The sequence below is a fragment of the Syngnathus scovelli genome, chromosome 5 (genome assembly GCF_024217435.2).
Source record: "Syngnathus scovelli strain Florida chromosome 5, RoL_Ssco_1.2, whole genome shotgun sequence".
Taxonomy (NCBI): domain Eukaryota; kingdom Metazoa; phylum Chordata; class Actinopteri; order Syngnathiformes; family Syngnathidae; genus Syngnathus; species Syngnathus scovelli.
This window is the reverse complement of record NC_090851.1, coordinates 12,902,764-12,919,444: the sequence shown is the minus strand read 5'-3', so window position 1 is coordinate 12,919,444 and position 16,681 is coordinate 12,902,764. Positions and strand designations below refer to the sequence as shown.

The following is a 16,681-nucleotide window of genomic DNA, read 5'->3' as shown; positions in this document are numbered from 1 at the left end:
AACAACCATTCGCACTCGCACTCACACCTAGGGACAATTTGAAGTGATCAATCGGCCTACCAAGCATGTTTTTGGGATGTGGGAGGAAACCGGATTGCCCGGAGAAAACCCACGCGGGCTCGGGGAGAACATGCAAACTCCGCACAGGGAGGGCCAGAGGTGGAATCGAACCCGCGCCCTCCTAACTGTGAGGCGGACGTGCTACCCAGTCCGAGCCGCCGGGTTTCAGTGAATATATTTCATTCTAAAAAAATTACTGTGACAGGCCTTTGTGAATGACCAACATCCACCAGATACAGGGTGGAAATAAGTTGCAGATATGATGAAAAGCACCAATGACACATTCTTCTAAGTTAAAGCCTGACATGTTAAAATGTCATCGCCAAAACTCTGACACAGAGCTGAAAATTTGGGTGCATGTGATGCACCAAAAAAACAGTGCAAGTGCAAACATTTAGTCTAGAACAGTGGCGAACCCATTTCGGGTGGGTCTTGGACAGCTAGAAAAAGTTCCATTTATTTCTAATTTGAATATTCTGCTACAGTACAGATGAGTACAAAGCTCCCACATAGAACCAAGTGACAGGAAGTGTAGCTGCTTTGTGCTTTAGCCAATACTTCAGTCCATAAACCAGCTCAGTGGCCTAGTGGTAGAGTGTCCGCCCTGAGACTGGAAGGTTGTGGGTTCAAACCCCAGCAGGGCCATATCAAAGACTATAAAAATGGGATTCATTGCCTCCCTGCTTGGCACTCAACATTGAGGGTTGGAATTGGGGTGTTAGATCACCAAATGATTCCCGAGCGTGGCACCGCTGCTGCTCACTGCTTCCCCTCTCCCCCAGGGGATGGATCAATCTAAGTTGACACCAAAGACCTTCTTGACAAAATTTCCCAACCAGGAAAATGGTTACTTGTGCCGCGGGTACATGGCAACATTAAACATTTTACTCCCAAGATGATTAGTGAATCCCGGGCAGACAAGTATTTTGTTCCTAATCATTCAAATTTAAACACCTGATTAAATGGGGCTTGTTTGGTTGAACTGCAGTTATTGTGGAAAAATTGTATAAGAAAAATATTAAAACGGCAGGTTTAATACTTATTTTCATTTCGTATTTTTGTTAATACATATTGTTTTTATTTTTATTTTATTTATTTTTTGTTGTTGTATCAGTGAGTTAAATAGAAGACACTGCCTAAGATTTAAATGGTAAAATTTGAAAACACTAAACAAAATGTTTTTCATTTAATAATAACTTGTGTTACATTACCTTTCGGAGAATCGGCAACATATATGAGTGAGGGGACACTCATCATATGACAAAAAGGGTTTGAGGGACCGGATTGCACCGGTACAACTCTCAGTGATGCTACTCATATGTTATAAGAATTTGGCTTTTCAAAGTGTGCAAATGAGTTTAGATTTCTCCAACAAGCACCAAGCAAGTAAAACTGAAAGAACTACCTGTCGTCCATGTTTGTCCATCTTCGCACCAGTGACTCCTTTAAATTTATCACCAGAGGTTTTAGGCCGCCACATGAAGTAAATAAAACTGCCCTTTTTAAAATAAATTAAAAAAAAACTCTTCAAATTAGCTTCCAATCCTAATATTTCCCAACAACGAATTATACTGTTGTTTCTCATCAACTAAAAGTGTGAATTTGAGTAAATTCTCTTATTTCCTGCCCTACATAAAAGTAAAATTCTTCTACGAAGTGACTAATTTAAGCACGTTTACTGTAACTGACAAGAACATGAAGCAACATATAATATAAGCTGTTTCCTCCCAAGGTGTCAACATTTTAGTTGGAACTGTCTTATTCCAAATTAGCCGGTCAGCCAAAAAACTCACTGCCACAAACCTACTATAATTTAATGCTGCATGTTAAAATGCTTGCCGCTCAAGTGAAGGCCGTTAAAGCCTCATTTTCATTTAACACCTTGTATTTTGAGACATGAAATGTTTAAGTTTAACTTTAGGTTTATATTTGTTTGAAATTGTCCAGCTGAAAATGTTTCTAGACAATATTATACAGTTTTTGGCAATTTACAATGTGAATTTAAGAATCAAAAGTGTTCATCATATAAAAAGGGAAACCAATTGGTTGTTCATTATTAAGTTGAATGTAAAGTAAAAATATAGTTTGTCCGAACACACAATTATTCAATAGAATTTTCAGTAGGATACGCAAGTAAAATATGAAATAGTTACGGCCCTAAAGTTCCTCTGTTATGTTGTCATACTTTTATTGTTTAATAAAACTCTTGCTTCAGGCCCCTAGGATTTACCTGCAAAAATGCTCCAAATACCAAGTTGCTTCTCAAATGATGTCATTAATTAGCAGAGTCTGTATTTAATCAGTCATGTCGACCTTTACTTGAACTTTCCCGCCATAGTAAAATTTACCATCCTAAACTTTAACCGTGTTGTGTCAAGGTACAAAACAACAACAACTATTCAACATGTCATATTTTATCTCTTTAGGATTTGATGTGTTATTTTGTTTCAAAAATAACAAAATTGGTAGAACATATAGGTAAATCCTCTTTATTTGTTGCAGGTCCTTATGATAATATGATACATAACTAACGCAACATGAACATGTGTTCTTTTACCCCAATTTCCCATTCAGACCATACACAAAAATAAATTTCTGTAGGAAACGCTTATGTAAAACAGGCTCAATTGAATACAACAAGATCAAATACAGTGATTATTAACAAAAAGTGGCCTGAAGTTTCTTAGGTATTATTTGATCAAACCATTCAAACAACACAACTTTATCCTTGAAACACAAAAGTTATTTATGTTCTAGTTCTTCACACCAAGTCCCCCAAGAACTCTTGCTTGCTGTAGTATGCTTGAGAACATTAGTGAACCCACAGATACTGCTTATGCTGAGTCATTAATGTGAATTTGCCCACTGAAAGGGACTCAATCAGGCTTTCCATAATTAAAGACTTGTTCCTGTCTTGATATGGAAGTGTCTGAGAACCAAGAAAGAATATACTGAACTCTTGAGATTCCACATGAGAATACAAAATAACTGCCTATAAAGCATCTAAATAAAATATTTGAAAAAAAATCCAAGTTGTGAGTAAATGTGGCAGCTAACTGTTTAATGGCTATATTCTCATGTAAAATCATAATTTAAAATGTACCTGTGTTGATCATTTGAAAGAATGCATGACGATATAGCCATGAAATCACGTCACAAACCACTGTAAAAACGAAAAGGCTATGGCTCAATTTAACACAATGTGTCAACAGCAACAGCACAAACTCACATACTGTTTTTGAACATCTCGTGTATGTAGCACACCTTCTTCACAAGGCGTATTTTGAAGAACAGACTGTAACATTACCCTGTGGGCATTTGTGTCTGCATGCGTGCACACAATGGCTTTGGCGAGAGTAACAGCAAAGCTTGGCTTTCCTCGAATGCCTGCTTCTGCAGTGACTACATACAGCCATCTAGCTGCAGCTCCGCTCTTCAGAGCAAATAGAAAAAGGATAGCACACGCTTCTCTCATTTCTCTTCCTCTACTTAAAACGATTCATGTCTTGACACTCCCAAGCACAGCACAGGTTGTTGCATTTGAAGTGCCGCCATTAGTGACGCAGAAGACCCTCCAATCTCCGAGCTTTTGTCAGACAATTCAGTTAAATGTCCACAAGGGCTACTGGGAGGTCCTGCATTGCACTCGAGTACTACGTCCGGACGCTTCTAGCTAGGCTCCTTAACAACAACAGCAACTTGCAAGGAAATTAAAGACACTCTTATTTTGCATCTCAAAAGGAGAGGACCTGGGCTCATTGCAGCAACAAAAGGATAGACACTGTTGACATTCCAGACATGAGTCCTTTGGTCTTTTCTCAGGAAACCTGAGCCTGCCCACAGGAGATACAGTGCAAACAGGGATTCTACACAGTTTCTCTGTCTATTCTGTTCGTCTCTATGGCCACATGCGATCACATGTTTTAGTCAGATTTTTTTAAATGGTCAAAACCACAGTGAGAATCACAGAGGAGCACTACTATAATAACAATCTGCTTTCCCCAATCAGAAATCGGCATAGGCACTCTGTCGGCTCCCCTAAGATTCATTTGTTTTTGCAACTCATGGAAAGATTGCCACTACTCTGGCGCCAATTTGAGATCTGCTGCTTTGGTCCCCTCAAAATGAACAGGTGCCCGTGCGTCGCATCACTGACTGGTTATACTGAGATCATGGTGTTAATTTTTAATTTCACAATAGTTAAACACCGGATTGTGGTTAGAGAAAGCAATATCAATTCAAGAACCTATTTACAATTAGATGCGCCTTCCTGCTTTGCATTAGATGCTCCTTACAGAACTTCATACAATAAGACTCGAGAGCAAGAAGCGTGAGTATGTGTACGTGGTTATATCTGTAGTAATCAATATCATAATGTATCCGTATTAATTGTTTTTCTAACCACCACCATTTAAATAGTACTTGATTGAATCACAAAGTGCCCTTTAAAAACTCAGTCCTAGTCATATAATAATGTAGTCCATGTAAACAAACTGGCACTGGGGGACGGGCTGTTGATTTAGAAAGCATGCCACAAATCTGGAGCCTAAACTGTCATTGCTGAGAGCAAGGAAGCATTTGTTACAACACTGATGCCTATTTGCAGGATATCACACACTTAACCCAAGAAAGGAGAAGTAGTTTGGCTGGAGGGGGTGGGGGCGATAGAGGGCTCCTAGTTAAACACTTGTAAAACGCCCCTGCACAAGACAAAGAATCAGCTGTTAAGTATTAATGATGGAGTATTCTGTTACCCTTCCAAACAAACGCAACTTAGTCAGCGTTGTTGTAAAAGTGAGGCGAGCAATTACTTGTGAGTGAGCGTGTTGTCAACTAACTCTTCTAAGTGCGAGCGAACAAGTTGGTCGTGTAGTAGTCACGCAGCTACTGTTTGTGGTCCGTGGATGTTGAGTGAAGTGTCTGCGGAAGTGTGCGAGTGAAAGGGCTGTCTCTGGCTGTCATTGGGAGCGCGTCCTTACCGCTATAAGCGTGTTATTCCTCTGTTCCGTGGAAGCGGCCGAGTCTGGGTCCGCCGGCTGTTTAATCTGCGGCTGCTTACTGCCGCCGCTCCCGCTGGCCGACTTCTTGGCCCTTTGCTCCAGACTCCGTTGGTACAGGCTGACCGTCTCCCTGCGCTCGATCTCCAGCTGCTCGGCGTGGGCTTGCTGGTACCTGTTCTCGCAGTTGACGTGGTGTCTCCGGCAGCCCTCGATCCGCTGCCTCAGCCTCTCCACGACCGTGCTGTGTTTAGGTATGCCCACAGCCCCGGCAGGCACCATGTTCCCGGCGGCCGGGTTCATGCTGTTGTTGATGCAGATACTGCCGTTGGGTCCGGCAGCGGGGGAGGCGAAGTCCCCCATCACTGGGCCGAGTGGCTGCTATTTTGAAGGAACTTTTTTCCAACGTCCAGTCTGTCTTCACCGCCGCCCCTTCCTCCACCTCCACTACTGTTACCCCCCTCTATGCGCTCCGCGGCGATGGGTGCCAAGGAGCCGGCCAGCGGAGGTCAAACCGGCAACAGCCCCTCAAGTGGGCGACAACTAGGGGCTTTAAAGGGCAGCGAATCTTGCGCTCGTACGGCCGAGAGCTCGCGAGTGACCTCGTCTTCTTCCCTCCTTCACACAGTTTCAAAACAAACAGCTCCCGAGAAGACAAATAGGATCCAACATGAGAGGCTTTGACAATGAAGCGTCTCTCCGCCACTCACAACTCCACTGGAAAGCGGCGGTGTGAACACGGGCAGCCGGTGTTCAAACACACACCAGCAGTCCCGCTGAGCAGCAACAGTCCACTCGCCGCTTTACGGTCTTGTCCTTAGAGAAAAAGTTTTGCAGCTTGGACCTAACGGGTTCCGGAGTTTCCAAGTCAACTTGCATGTCATATGGTTACTGGTTTGAAAGGAATCCCGGTAAGGATGTCGCTTGGTTCTGTTGTGAGGCATCAAGAGTCCAGACGGCGTAAAATGTGAATATGGGAAGCAGTGGCGGAAGTGTGTAGTCACTGGCTGACGCCTGCCACCATCACAATAATCAAGTCAGCTTCTCCACCATGCCAGCGGAGTGATATCAGGACAGGAGTTGAGTAAAACCAGCCAGAGGCTGTGAGAAGCCCGCCGAAGGAAATCCGGAAAACCCGGCGCGGAATTATGGCGGATCCGGTGATTCTCAAGCCCTTTTCAGTGATATGCCCCTTGAGAAATTCTATTAGCCAAGTACCCCCCAAACAGCGCAAATAAATATTTTGGGATGGAAAAAAAACAAACTGCTGTGCCGCCATTGTCTGATTTATTCAACTTTGGGCTCGATGGATGGATGGGTGGATGGATGGATGGATGGATGGATGGATGGATGGATGGATGGATGGATGGATGGATGGATGGATGGATGGATGGATGGATGGATGGATGGATGGATGGATGGATGGATGGATGGATGGATGGATGGATGGATGGATTTAATTTACAGTGTACCTCTAGAACGATTTAGAAAATATATGTAAATATTTGTTCACATAAACAAATTATCAACAAAGTGTCATCCTTTGGGAGTGAATCTTAATGCAGATGTTGACAAAAAGATATCAAATGCATTTGTAGTGGTATCTGTAGAACTTGCATATCAAAATAATTATCAACAGAAAGTGCCTTCCTTTTGGATCATAGTACATCTCAAAATATCTATTTTCTGTCAACACTGAACAGTTGCACTGAACTGAGTTTTAGTGAGACACTTGGGCTTGTGCTTCACTCAGGATCTTTGTCATTCTTGGTGGCAGGGAGGCAACTGCTGTGATCAAGCTCTTCCCTTGCTTGTATGTGACGTTTTAACTATTTAAAATCTCACATAGCTCCCAAAGTGCCTTCACATATTCCCCCAGGGGTACACGTACCCCCATTTGACAAGCATTACCCTAGAGCCTAGACTATAGAGGATGTCGGTATATTAACCCCTCTACCTGGACACGCATGTACAATGCAACTGACATGATTGTCGTACATGTAAAATAAAATAACGATAATAATAGTTTGAAATGTTTGTTAGTTTACTTGTACACTTGTATGCTATTGTGTCCCGTAATAAATTCGACCTTCACAGAGACTACCTGAGGAACAATGTCAACACCTCTTAATTGTAGATATTATTTCCAGTGCTGTAGATGTTTTAGCCAGTAAAATGCAAATAGCTTTTACCCAGTCAAGTGACTGGTTATTAATAAGAAAACCAGGGAAAATTATTCAATATCACTCCTTAAGTTAATCTCTTATAAACTACAGTATATTTGTTGTTATCATTATATATTTGTTCAACTAAATTGCACCAGGTATTTAAAATCGGCAAGAAACTAAAGAAACAACAACAGTTTAATACATTCTTTAAAAGACCTGTCTCAAAAGTTATAGTTCAAACTGGGACAGAAGGTCAACCAGCAAAGAGATTGTTTGCTTCGTTTACTGTACGCGAAGATTCGAGAGTTGTCGCGGGACAAATTGTGGCGGCTTCACCATAACAACGCACCTGCTCATAATACAGCAACTTTTATTGGCTTCATTTTATGTGTGTTATTCATATTACTTTGAAATTTGTCTTTCCTGGTGAACAACAGTATGCCCTGATTCAATGTCAGGTTCTAAATCTGCTGTCTCATCTAGCAAATCTGTTTCTGTTCTGTTTTTGTTCAAGCTGGCCATGTGGATGACAATGATCCATTGACATGAAATTTCTTCATTAGAAGGAAATGTATTTAAAAACAAAACAAAAAAAACATAAACGCAAACAACAACTTTGGAAGTAGTCCGTCTTCTATAATGAAATTTGCACGTTTTCATTTTCCTTCAGAACCGTAGCATTAACTATTAGAAGGCATTTAGAAACATCTGAGAGCAAAAGAGACGATGACAACATATAGTTGTCATGCCGAAGATTTTATCCAGAAGCTTCGCAGTCGAGTATTTGCATATGGCCAGTTAGCTTGATAATGGCGTTTCTGTTGCTCGTTTGAAAAGAAAATCTTTCTCTGTCAAAGGCTTAAACGATTTTAGTAACAGGGTTGTGTATATGTCGAGAGACACAACTTAGGATAATTTGTCGTATTACAAATATGTTTGTGATGTAACTATTTTTTCATAATGATGACACAGTACAAGAAATACATACTGTATCAAGTTTTTTTTTTTAAATGTTATATTTGATATGTAAGTCTGAGAGGGAGGGAAAATAGCTATTTTAGGGGGTACCCAAGAGCTATTTAGCATTTTGAATGATATCTAGGAATTACTTTAATCACTTTAATCACTTTTGCACATGCACACCTAGACCCCAAGTGATGCTCAAGCACCCTTTTGTCCAGGATGACAAAAGTGCTCATTCTGCTGCAACCCATTTTTTCTTTCATCATGTTTGTTTGTTTTATTTAAATTACACTCTGCCATTATTTCCACCTAAAGTGTTTTGATTAAAAATAATAATATGATAATGACAAGAATACTAACAACAAATATAAAATAATAATATGATAATAATATTAACATACGACTTTGGTATTTTTTCCACCATAATGTTCTGTCCAAACGAGTGTTTTATTTTTACAAACTATTGAACAACCGTACTTATTGAAAACGGGTTGCTTCTTTTGTTGATGCAATGTTAATGGATGCGCAAACATTTTATTGGTCTCCTGCAAAGTGATGATTTTTGAAGGTACAACGATTCTGCCTAATGCCAGCAATATGCTCCCACCTTAATTTATTTGGGTGGTATTGGCTGTGTTGCGTGTGTTAAAGAGGTGGTGGATTACATAAATTAAACACATACAATACTACTGTTTTTTTTCTTAATGCAAAGAACAATGTCGTGGATGGGTGTCTAATTTTTCACCTCGATGACCTACCCTCAAAAATGTCTGTGCACGTGCCTGACTAACTACAGCTGCAAGTACATTTTGTCTCATTACACTTTACACTATTAACAAGATGCTATGCAGCCACAGTGCCACTGCAAAACATGGCATTATTATATTTGGAAAGGCGGAATTCATTATACAGCTCTTGAATTGGATCAAACTGGATTATGCAGATGTTCCTATTGTACAATAATCTGACAACAAATGACGTATGAGTTAATTTTTCAGTTTTGAAATTCATCTATTAGCCATCACACTATAGCTGCTTGGGCTTTTAGCTCAGCAGTCAGTGCACTCGACATCCAAGCCCGGTGATGCAGTGGCAGTACGAGTTCGAAGTCTAACTTGGACGGCACAGGAAGATTTAAAGTTACACGTAAAACAACCATTAATAGCTAAATACTATACTATTCGACATGTATATGTCAGAGTTATGTCAGATTAGTAATAAAACATCAAAGTTTGAGAACCTTAAAAAATATGGTCCTGGTAGTGCTACCCAAGTCAGTGTGGCTGTCAGTCTCATCACCAGTCAGCGCTTTTGGACTTTGTTCAAAATATCGTATGCTGTTTTTTACTCTTTTTCAGCAAGCTGGTGGAACAGTCAGTGGCCCACATTTTAATTTGACGTGCAACAAATACTGCATAGTAAATGCATTGAATGTAACCTCATTATTTAGCCTAATCAGGTACTCCATAATATTAAATTGCTAATTTATTCATTGTCCTCAATGCTAAGCAGAGTCATTCATTGAATATAGAGAACCAACTCTGTATGCATAATTTTTGTCTCAGGTGGTTAAAGTAAGCCTGACAAAGACAAAAAACTTTGGCCTTATATACTGCTAAAAAAATTATTCCTTTTTTTTCAAGTTGGAAAGCATGCGAAGAACACTTATGCGGAATGATTGGTTCAATTCTTCTGTCCCATTAAATCATCTTTCTCCTCTTTTTATCACCAGTTCTTGTCCCTCTTCATTAGTCCTGCAGGCTGCATTTGGGTTCACACTACGGGGTCAAAGCTCTTTGTGGTTGTAGCTTGTAGCTTGTAGCTCCTCCTGGTTTTTATCTCCTCGTAATGTGCAGTTCCTCCTGGCTGAAGCGTTGCAGACAAATAGACAGGTGTTCCAGATCTACTTTTGACTTTGAGTCCAGGACTTGGGCAGCACCCACCTTTTATTTTCTTGCAATCTTGGCTCATACTGCTTCACCTGATGTCATCTGTGCTTGGCCATACATGATTCATGTGAATCTTTCCATCATATCATTCTGAGCTGACGTCAACTTAATATTACAATCAAGTTAGCTTGCATAGCATAGCCAAAAGCTAGATAACACAATAACCAACAATGAACACATCAGGTAGTCCAGCCCCAAGGCGTTACGTGGGATGTTGTTATGTAATGGAAATGTTATTCATTACACCAATAAAGCTCAGCAGCAGAAAGTTTATTGTTTATCTCAACAATGGACACCTTGAAAGCACCAACTTCGCTAACTACAACAAAGTCGACTAAATATGGTTCTTCAAATTTGGTTAGACAAATATTGCAAAGGAATAAGCTTATTTGAAGACAATAGAAACTCTGTAAGGTGGTGGCACGGTGGAGCATTGGTTAGCATGTCCGCGTCACAGTTCAGAGGATATGGGTTTGATCCCACCTCCGGCCCTCCTTGTGTGGAGTTTGCATGTTCTCCCGTGCCTGCGCGGGTTTCCCTCTGGAGCTCCGGTTGCCTGCCACATCCCTAAAACATGCTTGGTAGGCCGATTGAGCACTCCAAATTGCCCTGAGGTGTGAGTGTGAACGGTTGTTCGTCTCTGTGAGCCCTGCGATTGGCTGCCAACCGGTTCAGGGTGTCTCCCGCCAACTGCCCAATGATTGCTGGGATAGACTCCAGCACGCACGCAACCCCCGTGGTATAGAAATGGATGGATGGATCTTAACTCTGTAAGGGTAATATTAAATAAGGATCACTTAAAAGCAGTAAATTCTAAGTGAAATTTGATTTTTTTCTTCTTATACAAAAAGTGAATATAAGGACTATGTTGTGATTCATGATGTTTTTCTCTAGCTTCTATAATTTGATGCTTGTTTGCACAAACCACATACTTGTTTGTTGTACTTGTTTTGCTTGCAAATGTAAAGATTATACATCATGATCCTTTTTAGGCACTGATTATTATTATTATTTAACACAATTAAAAACAATTATAATGAAGTTCATGTTTTTCTCTGATTTTCCTAAGTAAGCTATATAAATAATTCGCAACAGTGTTTTTTGGGTTTTATTGTTAAAAGAAAATACTTTGTTCAACAACACTTGACTTGTACTGTCATTATTGATGAAAATTATGATGAATTATCATTTTTATTCATTATAAATGACAGTCACCAAGCATAATCAACACAGCAGACATCCATTGTGTGCATGGAAAGGTTATAGTTTTTAAATAGTTTCAACCAATACCAAACATAGCTGTTGTGTGTTGGGTGTACAAATTGGAGTGTAAAATGGTTAAAAAAAAAACCCCAACTAATTTCCAAGAGGAAATAGGCCATCTCAAAAACATCAGAGGATCTTGAGGCCGCAAGCACCCAGACTGGACTGAAGACATAATTATGTTTGCAGTGCTCATTTCATATCTGGTAAGTTATTGTGGCCATTTGGTTTAATATCACTTCTGTCTTGAAATATTGAGAAAATGGTCAAGAATTTTGACAAAAACTTCAAATTTCAGTGGATGAGTTGTATATAAAATATACAGCGTGGGTTTTCTCCGGGCACTCCGGTTTCCTCCCACATCCCAAAAACATGCTTGGTAGGCCGATTGATCACTCCAAATTGTCCCTAGGTGTGAGTGCGAGTGCGAATGGTTGTTTGTCTCTGTGTGCCCTGCGATTGGCTGGCAACCGGTTCAGGGTGTCCCCCGCCTACTGCCCGATGACGGCTGGGATAGGCTCCAGCACGCCCACGACCCCCGTGGGGACTAAGCGGTTCGGAAAATGGATGGATGGATATTGTATTTGATATTTTTTGCACATTAAATATAAACTTTTACACCAATGTGTGTTTACTTTTTAAACTGTCATAGATATTATACTGGATTCTGAATAATTAAGTCACGCTGTTGATTTGTTTACTAAAATTACAATTTTAACAAAGCTGTTCAATATTTCAAAAGAGTCCATTGTTTATTAAAATAAAAACAAAAACCGCTGTTTTGTAGCACACTACCTTGTGTCGTAAAGCCACATTTGACAAAGAGAATCATCTGTGTGTCCATCCATGTCAGTGTGTGGTTGTGTAAGTGTTTGTTGTTGTTTAGTACTTGTGCGGCTGCGCAGTATGGCCAGTTTAGCGCTTAAGGAATGACTGGAATGTTATTTTAGACACACACACACACACGCGCGCACATACACACACACACACACACGCACACATACACACACACACACACACTTCTATTTCTCTTCCTTCCCCACTAACACAGTTTGATATGACTTGTTTCCAACAGACAATATATTTACCTGTCAGCCCCTTTTGATGACGATATTAGGGATTGTCACAAGCAGCAAATGTTTTCAAGCCTGTGGAAGGCTTTTTCTTTGACTGGAAACAAAGTTAAATTGCACTTGAGTTCTGCATTTTGTGATCAAAACACACAATATCTACAGTGAGCCAGTCAACCAAGGCAGTTGTTTTGAGAAGCCAAGGTGATTATCAAGAGATGTTCAAATTTGTTTTCACAAGATTTGCCTCTCAAGAGAAAATGCTCTCGAACCACACAGAGATACAGTTCTTTTCTCTTTTCGCAGTCATGCCGGTTTGTCTACTCACGACTCAAGGTGTGGAGGTAAAGAATGAGTTTATGCAAGAAACACACACACATACAAACACACACACATTGATGGCTGGATGGAGGTATTAAGTCTGTAAATATGAACAAGGCTAGCAATCACGTCAGCGCGGAACTCTCCTGAGACCAAAATGGTGTCGGACTTATTTGGAGATTTTGTCCCACATTGACAGCGACCACATATTTTCTCCGCTAACTCTTTCCTTCTCTTCTTGTTTTCCAAGTGATCTATCTGTATCCCTCTGTGTTCGCCTTATTGATTTGCACATTATTTTGACATTCAGGCTGCACTGTTCACCCTGTGATGACCCTGGACACACGCTTAGATACCCATCGGGAGAAAAGGGCTCTCCTATCCTCCGGACTTGGAGAGAGGGAAAGGCGGTAGATAACGCATATTTTGCTGTTCCAAGGAGGTCCGACTAAATATTTGATGTGATCTGCCTCCAAGTAGGAATTGAAAAGAGGAGTGGGGATGATATTTTCAGGAGGACGAATGAAAAATGAAGGAATAAAAGGGGAAGGAAGATGTGTTTGCTGAAGGCAACACTGATTATTATTTTTGTGAAAGTAAAGGTTCATTTTGCCCACACTGAGATGAATCCGCAAGGGTCATAGAAGGAATGCTAAATATAGTTTATGAGGAAAAATTGTGTCAAATAAGAACTTCCAAACATACTCTGCCCCCATCCTTGTATCACCCAGGGAAGAAGATATAGCTGAGGAATCATTTAGAATGTTACTGAGACATCCTGTCAAAAACATTTGCCAAAATACACCACTGAAACATCGACTATCAATTTCCATTAAGCTGCTAATTTGCTTTTGAGGTACTGGCCAGGTACAAAGGAACCCACACAATTTGGAATGTGACTGAAATCTTCTGGATTACACCTCTCAGTTCAAACAAGTCTCGCAAGTCCAACAAGTGCTGGGTGACGTCACCTGAAATATAAGAATATTTCACCTTGGCATATATACTAAGTGAAGTGCACACAGAAAAAAATGACCAATAATGATGATGAATTCCATCAAACTGGAAAACCAGAATGGGTCCTGGCTGCTCATCACAATGTGGATAATAATCTCCTTGAATGGATCCTGGTTGAGTTCAGGGCTTTTGCTGTTTGCACACTTAAACTCACTGATTTATGTTATTGTCAAAAGCTTCAGGAGATTACCCGGTTCTGACAGCAATGTAAGCAGGGATGGACAAGGGGAAAAAAAACAGCCCTGGTATTTTTGGTTTAGACTGGATGAGTTTGGGGCTTCGTCCGGCACCATCATCTGATGGCGCCACGGATGGCCGCCACGGTGAGTCGCTCTCTGTTTCTTTGTCTTATTTTGTGTGTTTTCTGTGTCTTCTGCTGTCCATCCCGGATCACTTTTACTAGCGAAGCACTGTTAAACATCGGTCAGTCTTCTTCTGGTATTTTCTCTCCTCTTCTCTCTGATTCAGACTGTTTGTCGGAGATTTTAGCCGGAGCGGCGGTGCTATACAAGCTAGCGCGACGGCGGCGACGCGGAAAACGAGCCGGAGCCCTCGTAAAGCTGAGGCAGAGAGGGTTCCGTTCTGCCCTACCGTCAATTCATCTGGCGAATGTCCGCTCCCTGGCGAACAAGATGGACGCACTGCTGCTCCTCACTTCAAGGAACACGGACTTCAGCAGATCCGCCGCGCTGTGTTTTGTTGAAACGTAGCTTAGCGAACGAACCCCCCACCACGCCATGGTGTTAGCTGGGTTTCGGCTAACGCGTGCAGATCGCAGCGCGGAGCTCTCCGGAAAATCAAAGGGAGGTGGTCTCTGTTTCTACATTAATGAACGTTGGTGTACCGATGTCATGGTGTTGAAAGAGTTTTGCAGCCCTCTCCTAGAAACACTTTTCATAAACTGCCGGCCGTTCTATTCACCACGGGAGTTCTCCTCGATCGTCATGGCGGCTGTTTACATTCCACCACACGCACGTGCGAGTGAAGCCACGCAGATGCTGGCTGACCAGGTGACAGACATGGAGAAACTTCTACCAAATTCACTAATCATTGTTCTGGGTGATCTTAACAGGGCGAACCTCGCACACGAGCTCCCCAGATACAGACAGCACATAACGTGTCCCACCAGAGGGGCACAGACACTGGACCACTGCTACACCGTAATTAAGGATGCATACCACTCTGTGGTTCGTGCAGCTTTAGGACTCTCGGACCACTGTCTAGTTCATCTGATCCCGGCCTACAGACAGAAACTAAAAACTTCTAAGCCTGTGGTGAGGACTGTAAGGAAGTGGACAGTGGAGTCAAGGCAGGACCTCCAAGCCTGCTTTGACTGCACCGATTGGAGAGTTTTTGAAGCTGCAACTTCAGACCTGCATGAACTCACTGACACTGTCACATCATACATCAGTTTTTGTGAGGATCTGTGTGTGCAGACTAAGACGTTCTACACATACAACAACGACAAACCTTGGTTTACACCGAACCTTAGGAGGCTGCGCAAAGTCAAGGAGGAGGCCTACAGGAGCGGTGACCGGGACCTGTTCAAGCAGACCAGAAACACACTGAACCGAGAGGTCAGGAAAGCCAGGAGGTGTTACGAGGAGAGCCTGGAGAGACACCTCTCTGCCAATCCTGATCCCTCAACAGTGTGGAAAGGTCTGCAGAGCATCACGGGCTTCAAGAAACGAACCCCCCGTCCTGTGGAGAGCCCAAGGCTCGCTAACCAGCTAAACAGGTTCTACTGCAGGTTTGATCGGTCCTCCCACACAACGGGACCTCCTGCAGCACAATCTACATACTCACCTCCCCCCACAACTGCTCTGTCCACACCTCCATCACCGTGGTCACCGACTCTCTCTCTTGCTGAGGCCGCGCCCGCACTCCAGATCCGCGAGGAGGAAGTGCGCCAGATGTTCCGGAGACAAAAGATCAGGAAGGCACCGGGCCCAGACGGCGTGTCACCTTCCTGCTTGAGAGTCTGCGCTGAGCAGCTGGCGCCCACCTTTGCACGGATCTTCAACCGTTCCCTGGAGCTGTGTGAGGTGCCCTCATGCTTCAAGAGCTCCACCATCGTTCCAGTGGCCAAGAAGCCCGCCATCACAGGTCTGAATGACTATAGACCTGTTGCACTGACATCTGTGGTCATGAAATCTTTCGAGAGGTTAGTGCTGAACCACCTGAAGGATGTCACGGGCCCCCTGCTGGACCCCCTCCAGTTTGCCTACCGGGCAAACAGGTCGGTGGATGATGCGGTCAACATGGGACTGCACTACATCCTGCAACACCTGGACACCCCAGGAAAGTACGCCAGGATCCTGTTTGTGGACTTCAGCTCGGCGTTCAACACCATCGCTCCTGACATCCTCCAACAGAAGCTCATCCAGCTCGCGGTGCCTGCCTCCACCTGTCAGTGGATCACCAGCTTCCTGACCAACAGGAGACAGCGTGTGAGGCTGGGGAGCATCACATCTGACACCCTGACCTCCAATACTGGAGCCCCTCAGGGGTGCGTCCTCTCCCCACTGCTCTTCTCCCTCTAAACCAACGATTTCTCCACAAGTGACTCTTCTGTGAAGCTCCTGAAGTATGCAGACGACACCACTCTCATCGGACTGATCCAGAACGGTGATGAGACTGCGTACAGACAGGAGGTGGAGCGGCTGGTCCACTGGTGCAGCCAAAACCACCTGGACCTGAACCCGCTCAAGACCGTGGAGATGACAGTGGACTTCAGGCAAGGCCCTTCACCACTTTCACCCCTCACTATCCGCAGTAATACTATTCTCTCATCAGACACCTTCAAGTTCCTGGGAACCACAATCTCTCGGGACCTGAAATGGACCGGCCACATAGACTCTGTCCGGAAGAAG

The 16,681-nt window shown here is 42.6% G+C and overlaps 1 protein-coding gene across 1 annotated transcript in view; it reads right to left on the bottom strand.

Annotated features, from left to right (window-relative positions):
• maml3 (mastermind-like transcriptional coactivator 3) overlaps positions 1-6,170 on the bottom strand; it is a 105,213-nt gene extending 99,043 nt beyond the window's left edge. Inside the window, exon 1 of the mRNA XM_049720105.2 lies at positions 5,040-6,170. Within this exon, the coding sequence (XP_049576062.1) occupies positions 5,040-5,420 (381 nt within the window). The 5' untranslated portion in view covers positions 5,421-6,170. The remainder of the gene's footprint in view (positions 1-5,039) is intronic.
• Between the last annotated feature and the right edge of the window lie 10,511 nt (positions 6,171-16,681).